The sequence below is a fragment of the Lytechinus pictus genome, unplaced genomic scaffold (genome assembly GCF_037042905.1).
Source record: "Lytechinus pictus isolate F3 Inbred unplaced genomic scaffold, Lp3.0 scaffold_19, whole genome shotgun sequence".
Lineage (NCBI taxonomy): Eukaryota > Metazoa > Echinodermata > Echinoidea > Temnopleuroida > Toxopneustidae > Lytechinus > Lytechinus pictus.
In genome coordinates, this window is record NW_026974140.1 from 12,507,808 (window position 1) to 12,522,840 (window position 15,033).

General features: G+C 33.7%; 1 protein-coding gene across 1 annotated transcript; it reads right to left on the reverse strand.

Moving 5' to 3' along the window:
* Positions 1-259: 259 nt before the first annotated feature.
* Positions 260-14,606, reverse strand: LOC129260653 (replication factor C subunit 3-like). Its single transcript, XM_064114121.1, has 8 exons — positions 14,425-14,606; positions 10,179-10,316; positions 9,505-9,572; positions 8,867-8,964; positions 8,308-8,489; positions 5,342-5,478; positions 3,596-3,764; positions 260-2,880 (listed from the first exon to the last, which is right to left on the reverse strand). The coding sequence occupies exons 1-8, from the start codon at positions 14,509-14,511 to the stop codon at positions 2,689-2,691; spliced, it is 1,071 nt and encodes a 356-aa protein (XP_063970191.1). The 5' UTR covers positions 14,512-14,606; the 3' UTR covers positions 260-2,688.
* Positions 14,607-15,033: the final 427 nt, after the last annotated feature.

The window sequence follows — 15,033 nt, forward strand, 5'->3', positions numbered from 1 at the left end:
TGAGTGAGACATGTTTTTTGTGTTGGCATTTATGACCGTCATGAACCTGTTTATAATTTTATAAAGCAAGTTCCTTCTGTCGGAACAAGGGATCAGTCTTGGCATAAGTTTCAAAGCTTTTTTTTTCCAACTTCATCATCATTTCTATCTTGCAATCATCCATCACCATTATCATAATTTCATCACTCTTCTCCATCATCACTTTCACCATGGCATTTTTCTGTATTAAATATCAGAATATGGCTTGCAAATACTAGTATTCTGTACAAGATTTTACATTTTATTAACATATAAGGTACATGTTAAAGTTCAAATGTGTAGCATTCACATTGTCTAGCCATTTTTTCTTCTCTAAGGCAGGGCTCTTAAAGCCTGGACAGTGTCTGACACCATTAAAGGGATGGTCCGGGCTGAAAATATTTATATCTAAATCAATTAAGTAAAATTTACAGAGCAAAATGCTGAAAATTTCATCAAACCCGGATAACAACAAATTTATCAAATTTTAAAGTTTATAAATATTTTGTGAAAACAGTTGTATGCACATCGTCATGAACATTCATTAAGTGGGTTGATGATGTCATATCCCTACTTTCCTTTTCCTTATGTTATTACATAAAATCATAATTGTTTCATTTGTTCATACATGTGTACATGATATGTCTCCATTGTGATGAAATAAGTTGCGGCAATAAATAATTAATGCACTTAATCAGTTGTCAATCCAATTGTTTAAGTTCTTGGTAGAAATTTTTTGAATAAACCTTATTTCATATAATAAAATAAAAAAGAACAAGTGGGGATATGACATCATCAGACCACCTAATGAATATTCATGAAGACGTGCCTAGAACTGTTTCACCGGAATATTAGAAATCTTTGAAATTCAATAACTTTGTTATTTGTTATCCGATTTTGATCAAATTTTCAGCAATTTGCTCTGTGAATTTTACTCTATTTATTGAGATATAAATATCTCCAGCCTGGACCATCCCTTTAAATATCACTCTTTAGCAAAACTAAATTTCAGGATTGAAAGATGATAAGTAAACATACCAGATGTTGGTTTTTCTCAAATTAATGGAATGGAACGTCAAAGATAATTATCTTGGCATGATTATGCTAAAGCAAATGTTTTATAACAATCTTAAGTACTTTTAAAGAGTGAGCAAATTGTACCTGTTGCAAACACAATACTGAAAAAACAATTACTTCATATTACAACTTCATTTTGGCCAAAAAGTATCATTTGTGATTGAAGTTGTAACTAGTTTTCTATAAAATTAATTTAGTATGATCTCATCAGCTCTTATTGTATTATGACTTTCAGAAGGAATAAATTTGCACCATTATTACGATTTATATTCTAATTTCTAAGCTTGTGACTGGTATTTAAAAAAATCTCTAAATTAATGAAAATAAACATTTGAGAAAAATGTGGGGTATTAGTGGCGCTAGGATCAGTTCTTCAAAACCACTGATAACTTTTTGAATACTCAAAATAATTTGAGAACATTAGTTTGCTATAATCCTTGGAAGATTGTTTCTTTTGGACTGGATTTCACTGGGACAGGTCAAACCAGAAGAAAAAAATACATGTACACAAAATGAAATCATAAAATGCCCATGCAATATATATGAATTTCTTAATACATATTGGGACCATAACTAAGCAAATATAAATGTGCATGTTAGCTCTCGAGCAAGACTTTAGGTCATGCACTCATTGTGAAACTCCTCCCTCCCCCCCAGTCTAAAAAACTTGCTCAAATTTCATTGCCGATTGTTCTACCCATAGAATATCAACTTTTCTCTTGTACAATTTTACAAAATATTCACATTATCACATAAAGGCTCACAACAAGATTAAACCAAGCACAATGGTCAACCATGTAGAGTTTAGTCCTAAACTGAGGCAATTTTCTTTCTTTTTTTCATATGACAATGCAATGCAATACTCTCATTGTGTTCAATATTTCATATATCTGACATTGGGAAAAAAAAAACAACCTGAAACTATAATCATCTTGAGGTCTGTGGAAAGGGGTTGAAATGGTGCAGCACAAATCTGCATGCAGTATAATTGATCCATTGTTATAGACAGAACAATTTTTATAATATCAAACCCATGCACACTGTCATGTTACACAATTGTGTTTGAGGTTACATTTATATATATATTATACAATCTAGACTTCAGTGACTCCCATTCCCTTTCTCAACCATAGGCCCAATTCACAAAAGGTGTTATCCCAGCTCAAAAATATGAAGTGATCTTCAATTTGGTTGAAAATAAACTCAATTCTGTGCAATGGCTCATGGTAAAAGAAAGAGAACAATGTTCAGCATAAATCTCATATATTCAATCCTGCATCAGATCATAGCATAGAAAAATGAATTACAATCAATCATAATTCTTGTTGATACTGCTTATGACCAATTGAAGGGTATTGATGAAAACATTCATAACTTCATATGAAACAAACAAGAGGTCATTGCCAATTTCTCCTCATCAGTCCCACAAAGTTCTTTTCATGTTATACTCTAGCAGGATTTAAGGGTCATTAAAAGCCATTCAGACCTGCATATGAAAACATACAATAGGTCACTGATCCAGTCCCATATACTTCTTTCCACGTCATGCTCTCAGCAGATTTAGGGGTCATGAATATCTATCTATCAATACATTCAGAACATCATGGCTTCAAATCCTTCTTCAAGGTACCTCTTATAGATGCTCATGAACTTAGCAACGAATGCTTCAAGATGATAGATAGCCTTGTTACCCTGCTGCATACGATGCTCGTAGAAAGCGGCCTGATGGGTAATCTCCGTCTTCAGTTGACCATCACAATTCTTCAGGAGCTCCCGGAGAAGTCCCTGATTGAGGAGGGAAAAAACAAATCTCTCAAGTTTCAGAGGTAATATCTTCAATTAGTGAAATCTGCTGAAATAACTCGGCAACCGGTATTATGACTTAAACTGTGTATGCTCTATAGTATATAGATTTATAATCCTTCTTAAACTAGTTTATATTGTCACCAAAGTCGTAGGCCTAGATGAGATATATGATTTATGACAGAAATTATATGTATGTATGTAACTGCACATTCTAAGTTATATTGGACGACTATCTTGTCTTATGCATTATATGAAAACTGCAAGAGAACAAAAAATTTCAAATAGCATCCAGCACAATTGTACAATGCAGTCATTGCTATGTCAAAAAGGGGTCCAAATTATATGCAATGCAGGCATCGTATTAATGTAAACTGATGGTAGCCTACTTCATACGCACATTTGCCTATGGGACTTTGGAAACAAAACAATAAAAGAGCATGCTGATATTAAATCTAACGATTATGAGATTTCATCACCAGACAAGGAGAACAGATATAACCAATCAGAATCATACATAGTGCATAGTGTAATTACCTAACCCAAACATTACAGGAATATTCCTTATGAGCACTCTCCCACCCAACCCATTACCACATCATTATCCCCTACTACTGCTGCAAACCTCCAGAATCACCACCAGTAGTTATGTTAGTTCCAAAATAGATTTAATGCAATTGACGCTCTCTCAATTTACCTTGAGGATAACATCAGGTGGGATGCAGTGGGTCAAGAGTTCATACATACGACCTCTGACCTCTAGTAGCTGTCGAGGACTCTGCTGTTGGATGATATGATTGGCCGTTTCTCTTAGGAATATCTCCCAGTCGGCTTCAGGGATGTCCTGATCAGCACTGAATGGATACCTGATTTATAAATGATAGCCACATCTATTAGGTTTGATGGTTATTTTTTTTGCAGTGCTCGATTCTAAATTCTTGTTCAGACCAGTTGGATGTTTCATGAAGCTGTTTATAAAGTTACAAACAACTTGGCACACAACCGGAACATGTTCTTAACCCTATCTTAACTGGGCTATTTCAGACCAACATATACTGGGAGGGGGGGTCAATTTGAGCCCCCCCCCCTCAGATCTCGGCCGTTGATTGCGCTAATGCGGCAAAAATTTGCACGCCCATAGAGCCGGATGTAAACTGCAAGACTGAAAAGTAAAATTTTCAAAAAATTAATAGCTTATATTTTTTTATTAATTAATTATGCAAATAAGCATATGAAATTTGCCCTAATTTTGTTTTTTTGCCCTTAACTCAATTTATATAGTTAGTAGAGTGCAAATTTTTGGTGAACATATAGATTCTTACATTTCTAACAAAAATCTAAAAAAATATTGCCGAAAAATAAATAATTTCCTATGTATCTTATTGTTTTTTTTCAATTCTTATGTATTTCTTTGTTTTTTCAAACCTTTGTTATTGTTTTTTCGATGAACTTTGTTGGGGGCCCTTTTGCGATCATAAAAAACATGAAATAAAGCCATCTAAACCAACAAAAGTAAAAAGTAAAAATAAAAATAATCATACATTTATGATTTTTGGTTGAAAAGCACAATTTGCATTGACTTTGTACATGTAATCACGTTTTTGAGCAATTATGGGACTGACAATACAAAATCTCGCATAATTGCGGAACCGCATATCTGGGCATTGCAAATTTGGTCTCAAAAGATGCGCAAGACTTGAAAGTGAAAAGTCAGTGAGCGGCGTGGTAAAAAAAATTTGCATGGCGGCGAAGCGGCGAAATTTGTCGAGGGGGGTCAAACCGCCCAGTTTAATAAGGGTTAAGTATTAAGTCAGCTACATATGGAACATTTACCCTAAAGGGAGAGTGACCAGTCATGCTTAAAGTTGTTCATTACTTACAAACAGCTTTATGAAACACCAGGTGAAACAAAGTTCAATATTTTCACTAATGTTCAGACAAAGAGAAAAGGGTAATTCCATGTAACAGAAATAGACAGTTTCAACATATTGCACTAAAAATTAACAGATTTCAAACAATTCTTACTGAGTTTAAGTAACATTTAACATTGTGTTATATACACAATGAATTTCAAACAAAATATTGAACAGTTGTAGAGAATGCATTTGGACAAATTGCAAATGTTTTGGCCTTATGTGCCCATTCATGTCACCTTTCTACTGATATATAAATAAAATTCTATTCTCATATAATATAATTATATAAATATTGACTGTTCTATTCATCCTATTAATGTGGCTATCATGAATAGTCTCTCAGAATCTCACTTCATAGATTATCTTGTAATACCCCCCCCCCCCCCCCAAAAAAAAAGAGGATTTACCCAAACTTGGGATATGAGGTCTTGTCTCGCAAATGATGGTCAGGGTCATTCATCATATTTACCTAGAAAGTTTGAAAGATAGTCATGCAAACTAGTTTCAATATTTTCTTTTTTACTTACTGTTGTACTTTGCATGCTTCACATGATAGGATGGCTTTCCTGAGATTTCTTTCTGATTTTTCAGCAATCTTCTTGCCAAGTTCTGAAGGGAGATTCAATCCTTCTTTCTTGCACACATTCTGGAGGATCTGGGTGATCTGTGTATTACAATGAAAACAAAAATGTTGATTAACCAGATATCTTCATGATTCAAAACCATGATAACAGAATTTACAGTTTGAAGGGATAGTAAAAACTTCTTACTTGTTACAAGGGAAAGGATGAAAAATATGGTCTAGATATATACTGTATAATTTAGGAGGATTGTATTGTAAAGAAGAAAGACAATCAATTATTTATTTAACAATTATCAGTTTCCAAAATAGACAGATTTTATGATAGGGCAACAGACAATGATTCGACCAGTATCAACATTTAATTCATTATAATTATCAAGGTTTGTCATCTAGACAATCCCATCTTGGTTTTAATAACTGCCAAATTCCATTACTGTGTTGTTCTATTTTTTTTCTTGTATCTTGTACTGGTTTTGGATCATTTATACTTTAATCTAATATTTGACATTATCAATTGCTCAATTCTATGCAATTGTATGATATCCGTATGTTTGAAAGGAATTGAATAAATATTGAATTAAGTTTTTTTTTGCAATAACACACCAATCACATTGTATCAAACAGGTAACATCAATCGCCAAATGGAAGTCACAGTGTCAAACCCCCATCTAAAAGATGAAACTCTGTGAACAGAGATACAGCATTACTTTTATATTATCCTTTAAGATGGGCCTTTTAAGATTTTTTATTCCGCTTTTTAACTTGTAAGCTGTGTGTTATTAAAACTGATGCTCATATTGCGTTTACACACATTTCCTATTCTCTTGTTCAGATTCTGTTATATATACTGTAGTGTTGGTTTTATACCCTTACATGTGTCCTTTGATGATTATTATCCATTACATTTCATCCCCATATGTACTCTGATTCTTAATACCAGACACTCAAAATTACTTTGTTATGACTGCAATGCACTACAGGGTGCTACATAACTTTTTTTGAAGCACTTGCCCAGTTGGGCAAGTAAATTTTCAAATAGTTGGAAAATACGTGCCCGAATGTAGATTTCACTTGCCCGAAAAAAATCCTTCAAAACAAAGTTTTATTGCTTCAAAACAAGTTATAGGCTTACAGTTTTACATTCCATACCATTGATGGCTTTTTATTATCATTTTCAACATTACTACTGATGTATACCTTGTAATTGTATTTCTTTTTTTTTAATTAATTTTTATCTTCTACATCATGACAAAAAATATGGTCAATATGCTCTTTAATTAATTTCCTAATCTCATATATTTTCCATGTACTTTGTAGGGGACTAAGACACAATAAAAAAGGGAAAATCACTGAAAATAACAAGAGAAAGAAAAAAAAAAGAGAAAGGAGGAAGAAATAAAGGAAGGAAGAAAGAAAAAGAAAAAGAAAGAAAGAAAGAAATAAAGAACAAAAAAGAAAGAAAGAAGGAAAGAGAGAGAGAATGGCTGTGGGGAAGAGAAAGATGGAAAGAAAGAAGGGAAAGAAAGAAGGAAGGAAAGGAAGAAGTAAAGAAAAAAAAATAGAGAAAGACTGAGGGGAAGAAAAAGAAAAGAAAGAAAGAATGAAAGAAAGAAAGAACGAAAGAAAGAAAAAAGAAAGGAAGGAATGAAGGAAAGAAATTATAAAGAAAGAAAAGAAAAAAAAGAATTAAAGAAAGAAAGGAAAAAAAAGGAAGGGTAAAGAATGGATGGATGGAAGACAGTAACAAAGAAAGAATGAGGGGAAGGGGAAAAGAAGGATTCAAGAGGTAAACAAAGGATGGATGGAAAAAAGAAAGAAAGAAAAGAATGACAGAAGAAAGAAAAGAATGACAAAAAGAAACGACAGCTCGTAACAGAAAAATGAACAAAAGGATTGAAAGGAAGGAAATTTAAAGAAATAAAGAGAGATTGAAAAGAAGGAAAGATTGAAAAGAAGGAAAGAAACAGAGAGGAAGAAAGCTCAAACTATCCACTTATAAATAAAGAAGAAAAATTATCAATTTCTTTTTAGCTAAAAAAAAAATAGTTACGAGAGAAACCAATTCAAGTTTATCAACATACACACAAATGCATATGTGGGACTGTCAAACAATGTATTTCAGTGTGTGTGATACAGACGATATAATTCGAAACCCGATCATTTTGAAGCAATACAGAAGTGATGATTTCTTCTTTTTCTGCTTACAAATGACAGAGTTACCCCAATTTTTTGGAAATATGGACATTACAAAGAGTTTCCATTGGTAAGAAATGTGAATTTTGATAGTTCTGTAGGAGATTTCTTCCAGTGCAAACTTCGTTCGTCGGTAGAAACTTAACTACATGCATATGGGCTGCGTGGACGTGGCCAGGCGCTAGCTAGGTACAGTATGCTAGATTTGCATGCCATTGATTCTGTGTGTGTGTATGACTGTGTCTGAGCTGTGTGTCTCTTGCACAAAATAGCACAAATTTTGCAATTCGAATACTTATAAACTTTTTTGAAAGAAGAAAATGATATGGCTTTTATGTCTCTATTTCTTTTCTATATTTTTCATGGTGAAATATGGGGAATCTTTTAAAACATTATTTCTATATGAGAATTTTGCTTGCCCGATTCGGGCAATTACTTTTTGTCTTTGTTTCAAAACACTTGCCCGACTCTAACTTTTACTTGCCTTGGGCAATCGGGCAAGCGCTTATGTCGCACCCTGCACTATTTCTATTTTATTGTCAAGTGATTTTATTCTTTAAAAAATCTATAAATGTCTAGCAAACAAAGATTAAGTATTTCTATTGACTGGGTTCGAGTTCAAGAAACACTGCAAACACAGTACCATATTCATGATCATTTTGAAGCATGTTGCATTGGCGTAAAGGAAACTAATTTTTTTTTTAAAGTTCTTCTTACCTCAGCAACAGAAGGCGCTGCCACCCTGACCCCAAGACATCTACTCCGGATAGCTGGAATGACTTTACTAGTTGAGTTACAACAGAGAATAAGACGACATGTGGAAGTATACTTCTCCATTGTCCTACGCAATGCATGCTGTGCATCTTTGGTTAAACGGTCCACTTCTGTTAACACCACAACTGAAGAGAAAGATATTGTATATTTCGTTTAGACCTTCTTTGATTCATAAATGGCAGACAGATGAAATAAACAAATATATTAAGTGTCAAAGATTTGTCAAAGATAACAAGTTTAAGAACTAAATTTCCTTTTCTAAACTGAAACTTTCACATAATATCAAACCTTTTAATAAACCAAGTGGCATGATGGAAATGAGATCCCAAGCATGATTTCTCAACTTTTGTGCTTGAATTAATATTGGATGTAATATCATATTGTTCTATTCTGTATGGGCAGGGCCATATTTGTTTACAACTCCTAATTACTCCACTGAAATAGGGAAAGGGGCAAATAGTCCTAGTAGTTGTAAACAATTATCACAATATTTTAAACCAACCTTTGAAATCTCTTTGTGAAGATGTTTCCATTTGCTGAAATTGAGCTGTATTCTTGATCAAATCTTGAATCACAATACGGTCATAGATCCCTGCATCACTGAAGAAAGGAAGATGAAACACAAGTTACTGAGATGATTCAGAAACATTTTCAAATGAGACCAAATTTAAGGTCTTATTAAGGATATGAGAATGGCTAAAATAATAAACAGATGTTTGGGCTTTGTTGACCTAAAAAATTATATAAATACAAAAATATAAACAGATATTATTGACTTAGTAATCAATCTTATTGATTGAGCACTTTCTTTTTCTCTCTTTTTTTTATTCTGATTTTCTTAAATTTGTGGGAAAATATAAGATGGAACCCCATCTTAGATAAACACATGACTGACAGAATGTAAATGTATGGATTGTTGCATTTTCTGCTACTAATTCTTTTTGTAATGAATTCCGAGACAGAGGATTCACTTCATCTTCATGCAAAATATTCATTCCTTTCTTTTCAAATATGCATCAAAAGAGGAGTCCAGGATTTTTTTTTATTTGTTGACTGACTTGCCCAAAGTAAATGAGAGAGATGAATAGATTGGCTGACTTTATTAAATCTGACAAGGAATTAAATGAAAAATTTACGAACCTTGGATTGACTTCAATATGGTAGTTGCTAGCAATTGTAGTGATTTCAATTTTGCTCTTTGATGGTGTCTGTGCAGGGAACAAGAGGCAAACAAAATACAAATTTAGTAAATGGTTGATCAATCTAATCAAACAAATGGAAAAAAAATTAACATACAAAATGCAGATGTAAGCCAAGCACTAATTACAAATAATTCATTCAGGTGATATATTAATATCAATATTAGAAGCAGTAGTCAAATTAAAGTTTATAGTAGGAATAGAAGTTGCATAAGAAGTAGCTGAAAATAGCTGTCATACTTGGAAAAGAGCTCCAGTAACTATTAATGAATCTAATGTAATCCAGAATACACAAAATCATGGAAAGAAGGTAAACATCATCTAAAAATTATGATGGAGCTAGCCAAGGAACATAACTCTTATACAGAATTATTGAAGTATATGTGCCCAGCGGCGGACCGTGACCCGGAGGAGACAAAGCATTGGATAGGCACAGCATTGTTCACGAAGAATAGAGTGCCCCTCCAATCATTTGTCTCCTTTAGGTCACGGTCCGCCACTGTATGTGCCACACACACAAGAACCATACGATCTGGCCCAGATGCACTTTGAATAAATCTAAACTTTGAATGAAGACTTGAAACTGCTTCTTAACCATTACGTGCATATCCTTACCATGAAAGTTTGATGTTCAATTCTAAGTTTTTCTACTCCTGATCCATACAGCTCCCTTAGAGCACACATAATCCTAGTCTTCTTCCCTGCACCCGATGGCCCATAAACCATCAAGTGAGGGAAATCACCCGATTGCACCTGTGTAATAATGTTAAAAAAACAAAGGCTTTTGAATCCATCATCCTCTGGCAGTCTTGCCTGCATTACGCGATTCAATATACATGTAGCAGCAATGCCAACTTTGAAAACAACTATTGAATAATGATTCACAAAAAACACCATTCATATGATAATAAAACACTATATTCATCCGACTGTATTTTGACATTTGGTTTCCTTTTATAGTTTAGTTATTTGTACTTCTAGGTTTTAGCTTTGGTATTTAGTTCAGCTTTGTTTACATTCTTGATGCTTCCATTTGACTTTCAACCTGCTTCTCTAGTCATTCTTTTCCTATTCAGATGTGTCCATTACATTCCCACATCTGATTCTTTTGTTCAACATTCTTATTATGTAATCATCCCAATATCTTATTCATCTCCATCCTCTATCTCTTATTGGTTATTTTATACACTTTTCCACTTTCAGTTGGCTCCTCTATTTTCTTTATTTTCATTGTTGATTTTGTGTAATTTGAATATTTACTAATTTTATAATGCAATTTTGAGTTTTAACGAGACAAGGAAACCCAGCAAATAAATCAGTGCACTACCAGACTTCATCAAGTTTAGTTCAATTATGTTCCTGTCTTCCAAGTTAAGTTCCATCTCCTTCTCTCCATCTGCTTGTTTGATGTGTGATTGAGCTTGTGTTATAACTTATCCCCATCTTCAGTTGAACATTTATTTCCCCAGACTGTAGGCCTATTATTTTCATTAACCCTAAATACTTCAAAATACTTCAATCGGCCGATGAATATCATGAATTGTAAAATTTTTGCATTAGCTAATAAATATTGTAAGATATAAATTAGCTAATGCAAATATTTTATAATTCATGATATTTATCGGCCGATTGTCTTTTTGAAGTATTTTTTTTTTATTAAAAAAATTGGCACTGCTCATGATAATGATATCGTTGCCCTCTCTTATACGCGTCTTGTAACTAATTAAACTAGGCTACGAACAAGGCTACGAACTAGGCTACGAACCTCGGTACACTGTCTTTGTTTTGTTTTGTGTTTTTTTTTCTCTGTTAATATTCCCTCTTGTCTTGTTAAATTTATCTTACATACAATATTTGAATCGTTATCTTGTATATACAGTGCGTCTCAAAAAAAACTATACACTTTTGAAATGGCTGCCAAACAAAAAATATGTCACTTTGGGGAAAAATACCTATATACAATGTATATGGAAAGCCAATAAATTAAACTTTCAAATGACACCAAAAAGTTGGAAAACTATTCATGCTTGAGTGAGCACTACCCACTTAAACAAAGGGTATGAAAATTAGGGTGGGCAGGAATTAGCCTTCCAATTTCTTTCAGTTTTTAAGAGGCGAGTCCCTTGGAACTTGCAAAGTTGAGGGTGTTGTGATAAATTAATGATCAATTTAAATTGTTAGAGCAAATTTCATGAATTACTAGATTGAAATTTCATGCATGAGTGAGTGTCAGTAGTAATCTTTAGTGTAGCATTTTAACTTTTTATCATGTGGATCTCAGCAGTGTGTTCATTGAAGTAAGGAGAATAGGGGTGAGATAGGACTTAAATGGGTGAAGTAAGCTAATGGGTAAAAGGTCAACAGAATGTTTAGACTCCCTTAGATCGAGACTGAATGCTATTACATGTACGCATAAAGTCCAGAGCCGACTGTCAATTTGATAAATTTTGAGAATTCGGTCATCAACTTTTACCATTTGATCAACAATTTGTTAGTAAATCAATGTGATCAATTAAACATTCAGCTTTTTCAATAAATTATCAATCAATTATTCAGCTTTTTCAATGAATTCATAAATCATCATAATTAGTAAATTTCTTAGAATCATTCAATGGAAAATAAAAGACCCATCAACCATCAGTCACTTAGCATTTAAGTTTTGAATACCATGATCCAGGAGAAAGAGAGAAAGAGGGGGTGAAGGGGAGGGAATTTGTAAGAGAAAACAAAGAAGAACACCCTTTTAACTGTTTAACCCAGTCTTACCCTATCTGACCCCCCTTGCATGCAACAGGTACATGTACCATCACATTACTCTGACTCTCACAAGCACACTTGCTAAGATCCACATAATAAACTTAAAATGCTACACTAAAATTAAAATTCCTGTTTACTCATGCACTGCATTTCAATTTAGTAACTCATGAAATTAGCCTAAGTAAAACCAAAAACTGATCTCAATTCATCAATAATTTAGCATGACACCTTTAACTTGGCAAGTTCCAAAGGACTCACCACTAAACAAAACTGGAAGGCTAATTCCTGCTCGCCCTATAGCAAAGGCTAGTCTCTCAGGATGGGAGGAAGGGGTAGAGAGAGAGGGGGGGGTGGCTTGTTCTGTTGGCCTTTGTCCCATCAACCTTCTTCCCCCACCTAAGTCATATCTCATCCCTATTGTGACTCCCATTAACACATTGCTGAGATCCACGTGAAAAGGTCAAAATGATGCTCTAAAAAAATGTAATTCATGTTCACTCATGCATAAATTTAAATTGGATAATTCTTGAAATTAGCTCTAAGAACCTAAATTAATAATGATTGATCATTAATTTATCACATTACCCTCAACTTTGCAAGTTCCAGGGGACTCGCCTCTCAAAAACTGAAAGAAATTGGAAGGCTAATTCCTGACCACCCTAATTTTCATACCCTTTGTTTAAGTGGGTAGTGCTCACTCAAGCATGAATAGTTTTCCAACTTTTTGGTGTCATTTTAAAGTTTAATTTATTGGCTTTTCATATATATAGGTATTTTTCCCCAAGGTGACATATTTTTTGTTTGGCAGCCATTTCAAAAGTGTATAGTTTTTTTTGAGACGCACTGTATATATTTTTGTATGCCATGGGTATCAAAATATTGACTTGATTGTATTAATTTTTTATAGTGCATTAATATACAAATAATGCATGCAGCCGAGTGCGTTAGTGGAAATGCAGAGCACGCGAGGTTTCTTTAGATAGGAGTCGCACTGTGCACGAGCCGCTTGCGGCGAGTGCCCAGTGTGCTCCATCTGAAGAAACCGAGCTTTCCCTGCATTTACTTTTACGCACGACAGAGCAAGTGCATTATCTGTTTTATAAAATAGCAACACAGAAACAATTTTTTAAAAAGTTACAGTACAGTTTTGTTGGACTTCTTCTTCCGGGTGTAGTACAGACCTCTGGGTAGAGTATTTTCGTAAAAAATTATTTTTTATTTTTACTTCTACCGCACTGGTTTGCTCGAGCGTGCAATGTCAATTTTCGTTGCACACCTTTTGCACTCCCGTGCAGTGCACAAAAAAAGTTGGATGTCATGTGACGCGTATTGACCAATCGCGATGCTTGAAATAATATAGCTATTTTATAACATACGAAGCTTGACCCCATTAGTATTCTTCAAATATTCTATTGAACATTCTTAATTTCTATTTGTATGATCAATTTTAATCAGTTATTTATTTCAGGGGACTCACATAAACAAGCGAAGCTTTCCAGTGAGTTCCCTTTTTTCATTTCTGTTATTCATATTATGTTTTGTTCCTACTAACTTTGTCAATTTGTATGAAATGAAGAAAAAAATAAATTCAATCAATCAATCAAAAGACGGAAATATGGCGACAAGATCATCTGTATCTGCTCATCTTCTTACATGATTTTTCTTAATTTTTGTATTATTTTTCGTGTAAAAATAAGGTTATAAGTGCCTAATGGGGGGAAATGAACTTCTTTTCCATTTACAAAATTGTGTGATAAGTTAAACAAATCAAGTGATATTTTGGAGCAACCAACATTGGTCATTGTTGACGAAGGCAGAAATTATGCCATGAAAATAAGTCATTTTTGAATTTGAGAACTGATTTCTGCAAACTCTAATCAGTATTTTAAAAAGTGAAGTTATATATCTGATTAGTAATACTTCTCCTTTACAATGATGACCACAACAAGTCATTATAAAATACCTTTGATTCTTCGGGTGTGTACTACGTACTTCAACTAACATTAACACGATTTTCGGTATATGGGACCGAACAAAGGCAAAGCTAGCGACTTCATCACCACATCACCATCGATACTTTATGACCCAGAATACATCTACTCACCAACTTTTTCAGATTTGATGCTTGCTCCTTGTGATAATCGAGCTTGGATAATGACGTTGGTCTGTGTTTGTCCACCCATAAACTCATTTTGATAGTCTAAAATTAATGGTGATTTAGAATTATGTATGCATACAACACTGACTGATCGCGCGAAACTTGCGAATTTCCCGCAACTAAAGGTCATGACCTTTTATAATAGTCTTCGCGAAAATTGAAAAGAGTAATCAATGCCAATGACTGGAATAGTCTTCCTGGGGCCGATTGCACGAAAGGGTCTTTCCAAGGACCGTCTTTCGTGTCGCCCATCTTTTATGATGCGCTATAAGCGGGGTGTTTCTGAAATTTATGATAAACAAATAAAATTCGTAAGCTTGCTTTTAAATCAAATTTTATACAATTTCATGAGATATCACATCATTTTATAAACAAATATTTTGTTTATTTTAACGGACAAATAAAATATATTTGCAGATAATTTATTTGAAATGCGTTTCACATGGCGTATCATAAAAGATGGGCGACACGAAAGACGGTCCTTGGAAAGACCCTTTCGTGCAATCGGCCCCTGAAATATACAAATGCCAACAACAGACAAATTTAAAAGAAGTA

Excerpts from the sequence above, each read along its gene's own strand:
- LOC129260653 (XM_064114121.1), bottom strand. The coding sequence starts at position 14,511 with ATGAGTTTATGGGTGGACAAACACAGACCAACGTCATTATCCAAGCTC. Across the intron at positions 8,490-8,866 it reads TTCACAAAGAGATTTCAAAG|TTGTGGTGTTAACAGAAGTG; the intron begins GTTGGTTTAAAA and ends CTTTCTCTTCAG. Across the intron at positions 5,479-8,307 it reads CAGCGCCTTCTGTTGCTGAG|ATCACCCAGATCCTCCAGAA; the intron begins GTAAGAAGAACT and ends TGTAATACACAG.